Source organism: Hemitrygon akajei, chromosome 3, assembly GCF_048418815.1.
Source record: "Hemitrygon akajei chromosome 3, sHemAka1.3, whole genome shotgun sequence".
Taxonomy (NCBI): domain Eukaryota; kingdom Metazoa; phylum Chordata; class Chondrichthyes; order Myliobatiformes; family Dasyatidae; genus Hemitrygon; species Hemitrygon akajei.
Window position 1 is genome coordinate 90095835 of NC_133126.1, and position 15186 is coordinate 90111020.

Sequence of the window (15186 nt, forward strand, 5' to 3'; positions counted from 1 at the left end):
AACTTCCCCCTGTCACTGAACTTACTCAGGACTTTCCTGGGCTCACATCTGGGTCTTTCGTAGACTGGTTGCCATAATTAATGCATCAATGTCAGATAAAGGAGGAACTGGTTGGAGGGTTGACTTTGCTAGAAATGTCTGTGTACCTTTTGAATTTATACCAGAAAGGCAGTGTTGACCAGGAGGTATATTGCGGCTGAGTCAATCCTTCCTTTCCCCGATTTTCATTTTAAATTATGACGTCGTGACGTAGTGGGTAGTTCTGCTGCCCCAGCGTTTTTGTGACCTGGGTTAAATCCTGAGCTCTGGTTCGAACTGGAGGCAATAAAAGAAACTTTAAATCCTGAGCTCTGGTTCGAACTGGAGGCAATAAAAGAAACTTTAAATCCTGAGCTCTGGTTCGAACTGGAGGCAATAAAACAAACTTTAAATCCTGAGCTCTGGTTCGAACTGGAGGCAATAAAAGAAACTTCAGGAGGAACTCAGCAGTGCACTGAGTTCCACCAGCGGTGTGTGTGTGTGGCTCCTGATTCCAGCATCTTCAGTCTCCTGTGTCTCTCTGAATCTGTCCGGGTGGCACTCGTACATTCTCCCTGCTCCTGTTCCTCCCAAATCCCAAAGGTGTGTGGTTTGGTAGGCTAACTGACCACTGTAAACTGCCCCTAGAGTGCATATGAGTGATAGAATTGTGGGGCCAGCTGGTGGGAATGGACAGATATAGATACTTAATTGATCCCAAAGGAAATTACAGTGTCACAGTAGCATTACAAGTGCACAGATATAAATATTAGAAGAGAAGTAGAAAAAATAAAAGAAGAAGTTAGCACACATAGTCTAAAAGGAGGTTAGTTGGGTTTAGGAGGAGCAGGGAACTTATAGTCCTTTAACATCTTTGGACTATTTTTACTATGCCCATAGTCTGTTTTTTTTTATCAATTATGCTATTGTTTGCACTGTTGTAACTATATGTTGTAATTATGTGGTTTTGTGCAGGTCTTGTAGCTTTAGTTTTTGGTCTTGTTTGTGGAGATCCTTTCCGGGGAACGCGCTAGACGGTAGCGTGATATTAATACGCAGCAGCCTCTCCGGACTCTGGATTGGGGATTGCCAAACGTTATGTGGATTTTCTGGTGTAGTCTGTTTTGTCATATGCTTTTGTGATATCATTCTGGAGGAACGTTGTCTCATTTTTTAACTGCATTGCACTTGTGGTTTCTAAATGACAATAAACTGAATCTGAATCTGAAAAGGGAGCAGATAGGAGAACTCTCTCTTGTAGCATCACCTCCACATGGAAATTGAAACACAGAATGTTAAATGCTTAGCTGTACAATACAGGAGCAGGCCTTTCATTGACCATGATGCTACATTTTGGTAGGAATAATCCAAATAGGACATACATGGTAAATGGCAGGGCATTGAAGAATGCAGTAGAACAGAGTGATCTAGGAATAATGGTGCATAGTTCCCTGAAGGTGGAATCTCATGTGGATAGGGTGGTGAAGAAAGCTTTTGTTATGCTGGCCTTTATAAATCAGAGCATTGAGTATAGGAGTTGGGATGTAATGTTAAAATTGTACAAGGCATTGGTAAGGCTGAATTTGGAGTATTGTGTACAGTTCTGGTCACCGAATTATAGGAAAGATGTCAACAAAATAGAGGGAGTATAGAGGAGATTTACTAGAATGTTACCTGGGTTTCAGCACCTAAGTTACACAACAAGTTAGGTCTTTATTCTTTGGAACATAGAAGGTTGAGGGGGTCTTGATAGAGGTATTTAAGATAATGAGGGGGATAGATAGAGTTGACGTGGATAGGCTTTTTTCATTGAGAGTAGGGGAGATTCAAACAAGAAGACATGAGCTGAGACTTGGGGGCAAAAGTTTAAGGGTAACATGAGGGGGAATTTCTTTACTCAGAGAGTGGTAGCTGTGTGGAACGAGCTTCCAGTAGAAGTGGTAGAGGCAGGTTCGGTATTGTCATTTAAAGCAAAATTGGATAGGTATATGGACAGGAAAGGAATGGAGGGCTATGGGCTGAGTGCGGATTGGTGGGACTCGGTCAGAGTAAGTGTTCGGCATGGACTAGAAGGGCTGAGATGGCCTGTTCCCGTGCTGTAATTGTTATATGGTTATATGAAGTAAATTTAAACTACTCATGGTCAATATCCATCCATTCCGTCTGTTGATGTACCTGTCTAAATATCTCTTAAACGTTGCTATCATATCGATTTCCACCACCTCCCTTGGCAATGAGTTCCAGACACTTAACATTCGCCGAGTTACAAAAAAACTTGCCTCGCCAACTTCTTTAAACTTACCACTTTCACTTTAAAGCTATGCCTTCAAATATTTCCACTAGTCTCAACCTACCCTATCTGTACTGCTCATAAGTTTATACACTTCTGTCAAGTTGCTCCCTCAGCCTCCAGCACTCCAGAGAAAATTATCCAAATTTGTCCATCCCACCCCCCTCCCCCCACCCCCCAGCATCCTGATGCAAACACGAGGAAATTGCAGATGCTGGAAATTCAAGCAACACACACAAAATGCTGGTGGAACGCAGCATCTATAGGAAGAAGTACAGTCGACATTTCAGGCCAAGACGTCAGATCCTGACGAAGGGTCTCAGCCCAAAACATCGACAGTACTTCTTCCTGGCCTGCTGCGTTCCACCAGCATTTTGTGCGTGTTGCTTGAGCATCCTGATGGACCTCTTTTGCACCTTCTCTGAAGCCTCCTTCATGAAATGTGGTGACTAGACTCTCCACTATGCTCCGAGTGTAACCAAAGCATCTTTTTATCCAGCTGCATCATGACTTCCCAACGGTTCTACACATTGCCCTGCTAATGAAAGCAAGTGTAGTGCGTCTTCCACTGTCAAGGACCCCGACATCCCTCTCTGCGTCAATGTTCTGAAGTCCCGTGCCATTTACTACGTGCTTTCCTCTGTCAGTTGATATCTCAAAGTGCAACACTTCACACCCGTCCAGATGAAACTCCATCCTTCATTTCCCTTCATGTACTTCCAGCTGATCTGGATTCTGCTCATCCTTTGACAGCCCTCCTCACCATTTACCTCCAACAGCTGACCCAGTTGTGATCAGTTAGCATGGGCTAGGTCTAGGGCTCAGGTCACCCGTAAACTCACATAGACTATTGTGCTGGACTTACCACGTCAGTCACAGGCTTCCATCACTCCACCGAGACCAGTTTCTCCAGCTTCCCGATTGACTGAGAGTAGCTTTGAGGAAGGGAGATTCAAAATGGGAGGTTTAACTTTCCAGACTTCAGAGCTCACCCAAAGTTCACTCAGGAGGGCAGTCTGTGGGTTAGTTTGCAATGCCTTCATTGCTACGAGAGGATCCTCCTCCTCTACGGTCGTTGTTTTGTTAACAGAGTTTTCTTTCTCCCTCAGCCATCTATTCACAAATAGAGCAGATGTCAAGTACCCAGATACCATCGCACTGACCTTCGACCCTACAAACCGCTGGCTATCGTGTGTGTACAATGACCACAGTCTGTACGTGTGGGACGTGAAGGACATTAAAAAAGTTGGGAAGGTGTACTCTGCCCTCTACCATGCATCGTGTGTCTGGAGTGTGGAGGTGAGACTCCGTCAGGAAAACCTGGGATCAACATCCCTCCATAGAAGTTAGGGAACCAATCCATGTTGGATCTGGAAGAGCACATCCATAATAGAATATGGGACCTTTAGTCAGTCCAAAGGAGATTGACTCTGTTGGCATTAGAGGCAGTCCAAAATCCAGACAGTGTCCAGTTCTCGTGATGAGAGGACTGTCCTATCACGAGCGGCTAAAAAAATTTATTTCCATTCTCTGGAGTTTAGAAGCAGGCTGGGTGATCTTGTTGATACACGTATGATCCTGAGGGGACACAATGCAGTAAACGTCAAGATTTCCTCTCTGGAGTTAATCTCGAAGAGTTGGTCATTTAAAACCGTGTGTGTAGGAGCTTTTTCCCTTACTTGGTGATGAATCTCTGGAATTTTCTACTCCGGAAGTTTATGGAGGCTAGATCACTTAAAGAAGAATGATATAAATACTTGAAAGTTCGGGGAAGCGAGGGCTGTGGGGAACTGGCACTGTAGATGGGGCTCGGTGTGATCAGGCATGATCCTGTTGGACGGCTGGGAGATGTGGCCTATTCCTGCGCCTGTTTTCCTATGTTCATACGTTCTTGTCAGGTTTACCCGGAGGTAGAGGACAGTAATCGGGCATGCTTACCACCGTGCTCCTTCATCACCTGCTCATCCGACAACACCCTCCGACTCTGGAACACCGAGAGCTCCAGCAGCCACGGGACCTCGCTGCATCGGAACATGATAAGCAACGTAAGTGTGCTACCGGTCCCCTTCAACTCCGGACAATTAGCTGTCCTACTGAGATCTGTTCTCCACAACCTGGCTACAAATTGCAGGATGCCAAGTTGGGACTGAACGTTTTGAGTGAAAGTCTCTTTCATTCAGTACCACACACACCACTCAGCTAAAATCTAACAGGATAATGGCCCACCCAAGTCCTGAGTACTTGCACTGCAACCAAACAGTTTGGAAGCAATTATAATTCCCTGAGCTCCAAGTTCCACGTTTAGGTTTGTTCCTCAAACCTTCCTAATTTTCTTTGATTATTTTAACTCAGAATTGTACTCAGGGTCTTAAAGTAAGAAGCTATTGAGTGATAATATCAGTAAAGACCACCCTGGCAGGACTAGTGTGGAACCTCTGTCCCCCCCAATATATCGTTGATGCTGTTTCAAATTCATTTCCCAGGATCAAGTATTGATGGGTAGACCAGCAGTCTGTAGTTACCCCTGAACTCCTGGTGACCAGTTGTGTTTCACAGGGGTCTGTTCTGGGACCCCTGCTCTTTGCCATTTTTATAACTGACTTGGGTGGGGTAATAAGTTTGCAGATGACGCGAAGGTTGGTGGAGTTGTGGACAGCGTAGAGGGTTACAGCGGGACATTGACAAGATGCAGAGCTGGGCTCAGAAGTGGCAGATGGAGCTCAACCTGGAAGAGTGTGAAATGATTCACATTGGAAGGTCAAATTTAAAGGCAGAACATAGCATTAATGCCAGAATTCTTAGCAAAGGGATATAGGGTTGACATCCATAGTTGCCACGCAAGTTGATAGGATGGTTAGGAAGGCGTATGGTATATTGGTCTTTATTGGCCAGGGCATTGACTTCAAGAGCCATACTATAAAATCCTGGTTAGATCACACTTGGAATATTGTGTTAATGGAAGGACGTGGGAACTTTAGAGAGGATGCAGGGGAGATTTACCAGGACGCTGCCACGATTACAGAGCATATCCTATGAGGATAGGTTGAGCAAACTAGGGTTTTTCTCTCTGCAGCTAAAGAGGGTGAGAGGTGAGTTGATAGAGGTGTACAAGATTGTGGGAGGCGTAGATCAAGTGGATAGCCAAAGACTTTTTTCCCCTGGTATGGAAATGGGGGCATAATTTTAATCTGATTGGAGGAAAGTACAGGGAGGATGTCAGGGATAGGAATTTTACAAAGAGAGTGAAATGCCCCATCAGGGTCAGTGGTAGATCAGGGATATTTAGGAAATCTTAGGTTGACTCATGGATGATGGAAGAATGGAGGGGTGTTTTGGAGGGAAGGGTTAGGCTGATCTTAGAATAGTTTAAAAGGTTGGCACAACAGCATGGGATGAAGGGACTGTACTGTTCTGTCGTGGTCTATATGTAATGGGATGACTACAGAGTGACTGGAGAGTCCTTCCTCTCAACTATGCTAGTGAACCAGATGGTTCTTATAACAATCCAATGGAGCCAAGGTTGTTGTTAGCCTTGGCTATGCTGTGAATAATCACTGACATGAAGTATTGACTCTCAGAGTATTCATGGCATTTCCTGCCATTAGTGGTTCCTTAACCACCACACCACCACCATACCCTTCAGTTGACCACTGTGGCCAAGGAATGTTTCCGAGTTTTGATAATTTTTTTAATCAGACATAGATATTAAAGTTTTACAGATCAACCATGACTGGTGGGACTACAGGAAAAGGTTCAAAGGATCACATGTTCATATTCCTTTCCAATAAATGCTTCTGAAATGTTTTAAGTGAACAGCCCAGCACATCTTTGGGTTGATCTAATAATTGGTGGCATTAATTAGATAATTTGCTCCCACTAATGGACATAAAAGGTCCCATGGCTCCACTTCGGATAAAAGGGGTTGAGTTTTCCTCAGTGGTCAACACTGATCTGCCAACCAGCTGTACCACGGTATTATTTCATTGCTTTAAGTGACGTCTTGTTTGGCCACAGTCCAGTGTTTACAGAGGGGATCACACACATTTCAGATTACTTCGCTCAAGAAAGGGCTCTGGACATTCCAAATCTTCACAGTTCAAAATAAAATTTATTAATCGGAGTACACATACGTCACCACATACAGCCCTGAGATTCTATTTCCTGTGGGCATCTTCAGTAAATCTGTAGAAAAAGAACTGTGAACAGGATCGATGAACAACAAACTCTGCAAATGCAGGTTCCAATAAACAGCAATAAATAACGAGCATAAAGTAATGAGATAAAGAATCCTTAAAGTGAGACTATCGGTTGTGGGAACACTCGAAGTAGAATGAGTGTAGTCATCCCCTTTTGTTCAAGAGCCTGATGGTTGAGGGGTAGTAACTGTTCTTGGACCCGGTGGTGAGAGTCCTGAGGCTCCTGTACCTTCCACCTGATGGCAGCAGGGAGAAAAGAGCCTGAGTGATATTCTTCCATATTCTCAGTCTTGCATTTTCATTTTGTGCACCTTTATGTACACATATCAGACATGCAGTCATTTGTGGACATGTATATAGTGGAGGTGTTTGTACGTATGCAGAGATTCATTTGAAATTCATAAATCTGAATGCACTTGTAAATTTGCAGATAATTGATGGATTGAACAGATGTACAAATTTGAACAGGTAATTGAAGAGAGTTGCATTTACTCGTGCTCATTCAGGTTTGAACACTAGTCAACGTTCAGTTGCACTCGCTGGCGTATTTATAGATATGAGCTCATTTGCAAATATGCAGAGGCACTTGGACACGTGCAGATGTTGAACACACTTGTATGCAAGTATGCTTGCACTCAGATTTAAAAGAGTCAGACTCAGACCCAGAATCAGGTTTATTATCACCAGCATGTGAGGTGAAATTTGTTAACTTAGCAGCAGCAGTTCAATGCAATACATAATCTAGCAGAATGAATGATCGAATAAATAAATAAATAAATAAATAAATAAATAAATAGAAAATAAGTAAGTAAGTAAATCAATTATAGTATATGCATATTGAATAGATTTTAAAAAATGTGCAAAAACAGAAATACTGTATATTAAATAAAGTGAGGTAGCGTCCAAAGATTCAATGTCCATTTAGGAATCGGATGACAGAGGGGAAGAAGCTGTTCCTGAATCACTGAGTGTGTACCTTCAGGCTTCTGTACCTCCTACCTGATGGTAACAGTGAGAAAAGGGCATGCCCTGGGTGCTGGAGGTCCTTAATAATGGACGCTGCCTTTCTGAGACACCGCTCCCTAAAGATGTCCTGGGTACTTTGTAGGCTAGTACCCAAGATGGAGCTGACCAGATTTACAACCCTCTGCAGCTTCTTTTGGTCCTATGCAGTAGCCCCTCCATACCAGACAGTGATGCAGCCTGTCAGAATGCTCTCCACGGTGCAACTATAGAAGTTTTTGAGTGTATTTGTTGACATACCAAATCTCTTCAAACTCCTAATAAAGTATAGCTGCTGTCTTGCCTTCTTTATAACTACATCAATATGTTGGGACCAGGTTAGATCCTCAGAGATTTTGACACACAGAATTTGAAACTGCTCACTCTCTCCACTTCTGATTCCTCTATAAGGATTGGTATGTGTTCCTTTGACTTACCCTTCCTGAAGTTCACAATCAGCTCTTTTGTCTTACTGACGTTGAGTGCCAGGTTGTTGCTGTGGCAACATTCCACTAGTTTGCATATCTCACTCCTGTATGCCCTCTCATCACCACCTGAGATTCCCCCAACAATGGTTGTATTTTCGGCAAATTTGTAGATGGTATTTGAGCTATGCCTAGCCACACAGTCATGTGTATATAGAGAGTAGAGTAGTGGGCTAAGCACACACCCCTGAAGGTCACCAGAGTTGTTCGTCAGCGAGGAGGATATGTTATCACCAATCCACACAGATTGTAGTCTTCTGGTTAGGAAGCCGAGGATCCAATTGCAGAGGGAGGCACAGAGGCCTTACATTCTTGTAAATGTGCAGAACTGGACACACTTGGGTGTACAAGCATGCACAGACTGAGGTGTGCAAATGTCCTAAATTTCTTCTTTCCGAAACCCCAGGATTTGCTGAAAATTCTCTACATGGACTCCAACATGTTGGCGTTGCTGGATTTGGAGAACAGTTCTGTAGGAGGTTCTGATAAGCAGGATTCCCAAGCTACTGACCTGAAGACAGGGATCAGGACACTGTGTGTGAGCCCCGATGGACAGCACATGGCGTCTGGTGACCGGGTGGGGACTCTGAGGTATGTTACCTTCGGCCAAGGAAGTAAGCCAGGTGGGCACTGGGTGTACAATATGGAACCAGAGAGATACTCAGTCCATGCTGTCTGTGTACTGTACACCTCTCTGTAACTCAGGTGCGTTTGTACTGAAATCGTCTGACCAGAGTGAAGAGACCTTGAACTTACAGGAATGATCTGTATGCTGTATATTACATGCTTTTCTTGATCAGAGGTAATAATTATTAAAATTCATATTGCATAATATTTCTAAGTTTGAAAAACAGAGAGCAGGTAGGCAGTAATTTGGTAACACCTGGCACAAACTTCTAAGTATTTAGTCACAAATGTGTTAAAGGTTTCATAACTTTTTAATCCTAGGAATTATTGAGATTGTGGGGTGGGTTTGGGGGGTGAGTTACATTATCCAAACATGCAGTGATCTCTTAGTTCCATTACGGTCAGTGGGGTGAATTTTAGAAGTGTAAAAAACACACACATGTGTGACTGTGTTGTATGTATAGTGTGTGCTTTGGTTTGTGGTTAGAATCCATTATCTGCAGCCATCTTTTGTTGCCATCGATCTCCTCCCAGTCTCTATCACTGTCTCCACCTGGCTCCATTGACACAATAACCCCTCCTGACCACTTGTCATCTCATGCCCTACCCCATCCCCTTAGTACTGCCATTGCCCGTCTGCACTCTCAGACCAGAAACATCGACTGTCCCCTCTGCTGCTACAGCAGCTTCCTGACTTGCTGAGTTTCTCCAATTTGCTTTTGATTTTGACAAAGTGATGATGTTAAGAAGAGTTTGAGCATACACCATAATGTCATTTGACCATAAGATCATAAAACATGGGAGCAGAGCCAGGCCATTCAGCCCATCGAGTCTACTCTGCTATTCCATCATGGCTGATCTATTATCCCTCTCTACCCCATCCTCCTGCCTTCTCCCCAGAACCTTTGAACCCCTGACTAATCAACCTATCAATCTCTGCTTTAAATATATTCAATGCACCATTGTCCATGGCAATGAATTCTACAGATTAACTACCCTCTGACTGAAGAAACTCCTCTTCACCTACGTTCCTCTATTCTGACGCTATGCCAGACTCCCCCAGTCGAGGAAACATCCTCTGCAACTCCACTCTATCTAGGTGTTTCAATATTTGATAGTTTTTAATGAGATCCCCTCTTACTCTTACACACTCCAGTGAGTACTGGCCCTAAGCCTTCAAATGTTCCTCATATGTTAACCTTCTCCCTCCTGGAATCATTCTCCTGAATCTCCTCTGGATCCTCTATAATGCCAGCACAGCTTTTCTTAGATAAGGGGCTCAAAACTGCTCTCAATACTCCAAGTGCGGTCTGACCAAAGCTTTAGAAAGCCTCATTAGTGCTCAGGGAGAAAGACAGCGTCCCTTCAGACTTTGAGCTGAAACGTTGAAACTTTCGCAGGTTTTGAATATATCAGGGTGAGCAGTAACCCATGACAACACTGAAAGAAACCCCCGAATGGCGAGGAAGCATTGAGGGAGAATCGTTAGGCTGGTCAGGAAAGAACACTACAAAAATACAAAACAAAATGAAAATTATGAAAAGTCTTCAAAAGCCCAAAATCAGAAATACAGTAAGAGCAGATGATTTGGAAATGCTCAGCAGGTCAGGCAGCATCTGTTGAACTGGGGAATTAATGTCCCAGTTAGATGAGTTTCCATCAGGACTGAGGTCCTAAATGAAAAGGGATGGAGTGGTGTGAGAACCAGTTCCAGATACAGTTAAAACTGTATTAATGTGTCACTCTTAGGACTCCAGTGATATTCCTGATTACGGGATTTTAATTAGTACTTGAAACACTTTCATTCAGCTTTTTTCTTGATGTTACACAGTACAGTAACACAAACTTTCTAACAAACCCATTAGGTTTCAAAGGAAGATGGCAGACAGAAATAGGAGCTCTTCTCGAGAGCATGGGAACCGGAGCACTGATGAGACAACCGCAGGTGCTCGGGATTTTTGAGCAATTAGGTTATTTACTGAAGTGTTACATCAGAATGAAGATGCAACACCAAAGGATCCCAAGGCTGAAGCGGAGTCAGAGTGGAATTAGAGAAAGTGTGAAAGGGCTCAGAGTCCATCACAATCTCCATAGAAGTTTTGCCATGAGGTGTCAGTGGTCAGGCAGACAGTCAAATTGGGGAGTGGTTGACTGACGTGTTTACCTTGATTGTCGACGTCCAGTCATGCATTCATGGTGGGGTAGTTTGGGACTGATTGATCTACTGGTGTTCCCTTGTGTCTGACAGGATCCATGACCTCCAGCTGCTCAAAGAGCTCCTTCAAGTTGAGGCCCACGACTCCGAGATCCTATGCCTCGAGTATTCCAAGCCAGAAACCGGTGAGAACCTTTTGAGGACTTCATGTTGTCTCACTGTCTGTGCTCATTCTGCTTGTGGTGAGGCTGATGGCTTCCTGTGCTCAGTGAGTGTGAGATCATTTGAAAACTGCTGCCAGACATCTATCTCAAAACTATCCCTCTCTTCCTTCACCCCTTGTATTTCAGTGAACATGGTCTGCAAGGAGTGTTCAGGTCTTCCCATAACCTCTGCTCTGCTTCCCCTGCCCTTTACCAGCATCTCCCTCGTTATATTCAAAGTTCAAAGTACATTTATGTCACCATATACAACCCTGAGGTTCATTTTCCTGCAGACATACTCAAAACATCCATAATTGAATAATAACCATAATAGAATCAATGAAAGACCGCACTAACTTGGGCGTGCAACCAGTGTGCAAAAGACAAGTTGTACAAATACAAAAAGAAAGAAGTAATAATAATAAATAAATATGCAATAAATATCAAGAACATGCGATGAAGAGTCATTGAAAGTGAGTTCATCATTTGTGGGAACATTTCAATGATGGGGCAAGTGAAGTTATCCCCTGATGGCTGAGGAATGATAACTGTTCCTGAACCTGGTGGTGTAAGTCCTGAGGCTCCTGTACCTTCTTTCTGATGGCAGCAGTGAGATGGGATGCGTGCGCGGTGGTGGTGCCCGATGATGCATGCTGCTTTCCTGCAACAATGCTCCCTTTGGGCTACGAGTACTGGTTCAGCTCTGGTTTTGGTACGCCCCGGGTTTGAGCTGATATACATCTGGCAACCCAAAGAACTGGAATTGTCTCCCTAAATGTCAACATCACTCCTCCTTTCACTTCTAGAAGACTGGCTCGTTGGTTTTCAATCACCTTGCGTAATATTATTTTAATGGCTGTCCTTTGGTAACTCTCCAGTGAAATATTTTGCGATGAAAAAGGATCTAGTATTTTCCTGGCATATATGACGAATAAACTCTTCTCGGACTTCCAGCCAGGTTCAGGTATCGATTATAACCAACGTTTCGATGACAAACTCCACTATCTTCATCAGGGATGATGCCTGGGCATGTCTAGTCCAGTGATATTTATACCCCCATCATCTGTCCCTTCTGATTGGTTAGTCCTCATCCAGTCAGGTTTCCATGTCTCACCTTGTTTACAATCGAATTCCACTTCTTACTTAGAGCAAGACCTTCATCTTTGCTCAAATTCTTTTCTTCTTCTAGTTTTATTTCAACGGCTTCCTTCACCAGGTGGTCCCAAAATCCATCGGTGTGGCACAGTAGTTTTGTGCTGTCAAAGTCAATCGCATGGCCATTGCAATACCACCGGGCTAGACACGTCCAGGCATCATGCCTGATTTTGTCATTGAAACTTCAGATAAAGTCGATACTTGTACCCAGCTGGAAGCCCGAGAAGAGTTTATTCATTATCTTGTAAGGCGTTAACCCATCGTCATGCTTCTGCCAATTTCAGATCAATGCTATAAATCCATTCCCCATTCCCCTATTTTTTCCCTGTAACTCATCCCCTCTCGCATTCCCATGAACTCTTATCTTGCAGTTGATAATTGACATTGTTCAGGGATAAGGGTGGTGAGCGATGCAGGTGGTGTAACTGCCACCTCACAGCCTCAATGATGCAGGTTCAACCCAAGGGCTTTCAATGGAGTCTGGGGAACAGGCCCTTCCACTCATCATACTGATCCTACTCTAAGCCATTTTGTTCTCCTCATCGGCCCTCCTCTTTCAGACCTACACACCAGGGACAATTTACAGTGTTAAGTTAACCTACCGATCTGCACGCTGCTGGGATGTGGGAGGAACCAGAACAGCTGGGAAAAGCCAAGCAGTGAATGAGCTCGGGCACCACGGGGGATTAGTGTCATCGGTGATAGAGATGGAAATATTTTAGTTTAATGCCATTTGTCTAGTAGTGTAGTAATTGTGTTTGTATATATTGTAGCACTGAATTCATAATAAAGATATTTTGTTTTAAAAGGAAGGAGAATGTGCAGGTTCCACACGGACAGCACCAGGATTGACCTGGATCTCTGAGACAGCAACTCTATTAGCTGCGTCCTTTCACCACATTAGAGATCGGCTCTGTTGAGCGTTTTCCCCACCCAGGCCCCTACCATTCCTGTCATCTGTACCTGATCATGCTTTCGCCTCTTTCCTTGTCCACCGGCAGGCATGAAGCTGCTGGCATCTGCCAGCCGGGATCGACTGATCCACGTCCTGGATGCGGAGAATGACTACAGCTTGCTCCAGACCTTGGACGAACATTCCTCCTCCATCACGGCCGTCAAGTTTACAGGTACCCCTGTGCGCACGCTCAGCTTGCTTGGTGCCTTGACTTTCGTCCCACTTCTTCCCAGACTAGTAATGGAGATGCCCCAGCAGAACTGTGGGATTTGATTGCAGAAATCCAGGCAAGGTCGGTGCAGGGTCCTGCATAGATCAGCTTGGCTAATGGTGAGTGGGGCAAAGCACAAGCTAATAGAAGGCCTGCTCCCTTGGGTGGAAGGGTGGCATTGTCTGGGATTTAGTTAGCAGCAAGTGCTCAACTCAAATGCTTAACATCTGAGGGCTCTGACTGGAAACTAGTTCTTGCTGCCAAGCGATACTGCAGACTGACCAGTTGATAAGGAGCTGCAGGGCTATCAATTGACTTTAGAGGTTCACGTTATGAGGGCAGGGTGGGGAAGTCCAGGAGTCAAGCGTGGTTCTGGTTTGCACGTGCTCAGCGGACACTTTTGATCCCGTAGACTCATACAGCACAGTACAGGCCCCTTGTCCTATTGAGCCCGTGGCAACAATCGTGCCACCCAACAAGTCCCAATTTCCTGTGTTTGGCCCCTATCCCTCTAAACCCTACTCCTCCATGTACCTATCCATGGGTTTCTTAAGTGTACCTGCCACAGCCACTTCCTCTGGCACCACCTTTTGAGATCCAGTCCCACTGAATTAGTGGAAACAAATTTCAGAGGCTTGATATATATGTAGCAAAGTTCTGGTCTTACCCCCGTCTCTCACTGAGAGGTAAGAGTCCTGCAACCTTCAGGCAGGGGTAGCAGTGGGAGGGGGGGGGGGGGTGCGGTGGTGCAAGAACCAAGTAATCAAAGCTGTGATGGAAGCAGGTACAGCATTTTCATGTGTACACCAGCAGCACGTGGACCTGTGTCCAATCCTGGGCTGATCTTGCGTGTTCTCCCAGTGACAACCTGGATTTCCAATTTCCTCCCACATCCCGAAGATGTGCTGGCTGCCAGGTTAATTGGCCTCGATAAATTGTCCGTAGTGTGTAGGTGAGTGGTTGAATCCTCGTGGAGGGAGTGAGTTGGCGTGGGGGAGGGGGAATTGTCCGTAGTGTGTAGGTGAGTGGTTGAATCCTCGTGGAGGGAGTGAGTTGGCGTGGGGAAGGGGGAATTGTCCGTAGTGTGTAGGTGAGTGGTTGAATCCTGGTGGAGGGAGTGGGTTGGCGTGGGGGAGGGTGAATTGTCCGTAGTGTGTAGGTGAGTGGTTGAATCCTCGTGGAGGGAGTGAGTTGGCGTGGGGGAGGGGGAATTGTCCGTAGTGTGTAGGTCAGTGGTTGAATCCTGGTGGGGGCAGTGAGATGGGTGAGTTGATGGGAAATTGTCTGCTGTATGTAGGTGAGTGGTTGAATCCTCGTGGAGGGAGTGAGTTGGCGTGGGGGAGGGGGAATTGTCAGTAGTGTGTAGGTCAGTGGTTGAATCCTGATGGGGGGAGTGAGGGGGTTGTTGATGGGAAATTGTCCGTAGTGTGTAGGTGAGTGGTTGAATCCTGGTGGAGGGAGTGGGTTGGCGTGGGGGAGGGGGAATTGTCCGTAGTGTGTAGGTGAGTGGTTGAATCCTCGTGGAGGGAGTGAGTTGGCGTGGGGGAGGGTGAATTGTCCGTAATGTGTAGGTGAGTGGTTGAATCCTGGTGGGGGCAGTGAGATGGGTGAGTTGATGGGAAATTGTCCGTAGTGTGTAGGTGAGTGGTTGAATCCTCGTGGAGGGAGTGAGTTGGCGTGGGGGAGGGGGAATTGTCCGTAGTGTGTAGGTGAGTGGTTGAATCCTCGTGGAGGGAGTGGGTTGGCGTGGGGGAGGGGGAATTGTCCGTAGTGTGTAGGTGAGTGGTTGAATCCTGGTGGAGGGAGTGGGTTGGCGTGGGGGAGGGTGAATTGTCCGTAGTGTGTAGGTGAGTGGTTGAATCCTGGTGGAGGGAGTGGGTTGGCGTGGA

At 45.2% G+C, this 15186-nt stretch overlaps 1 protein-coding gene across 1 annotated transcript in view; it reads left to right on the forward strand.

The window, feature by feature from the left end:
• The window catches only part of LOC140725190 (mitogen-activated protein kinase-binding protein 1-like), a 244878-nt gene that overhangs the window by 179939 nt on the left and 49753 nt on the right, over positions 1-15186 (forward strand). The window contains exons 9-13 of the mRNA XM_073040322.1: positions 3418-3607; positions 4207-4353; positions 8398-8582; positions 10867-10958; positions 13133-13258. Coding sequence (XP_072896423.1) covers positions 3418-3607; positions 4207-4353; positions 8398-8582; positions 10867-10958; positions 13133-13258 — 740 coding nt within the window. The remainder of the gene's footprint in view (positions 1-3417; positions 3608-4206; positions 4354-8397; positions 8583-10866; positions 10959-13132; positions 13259-15186) is intronic.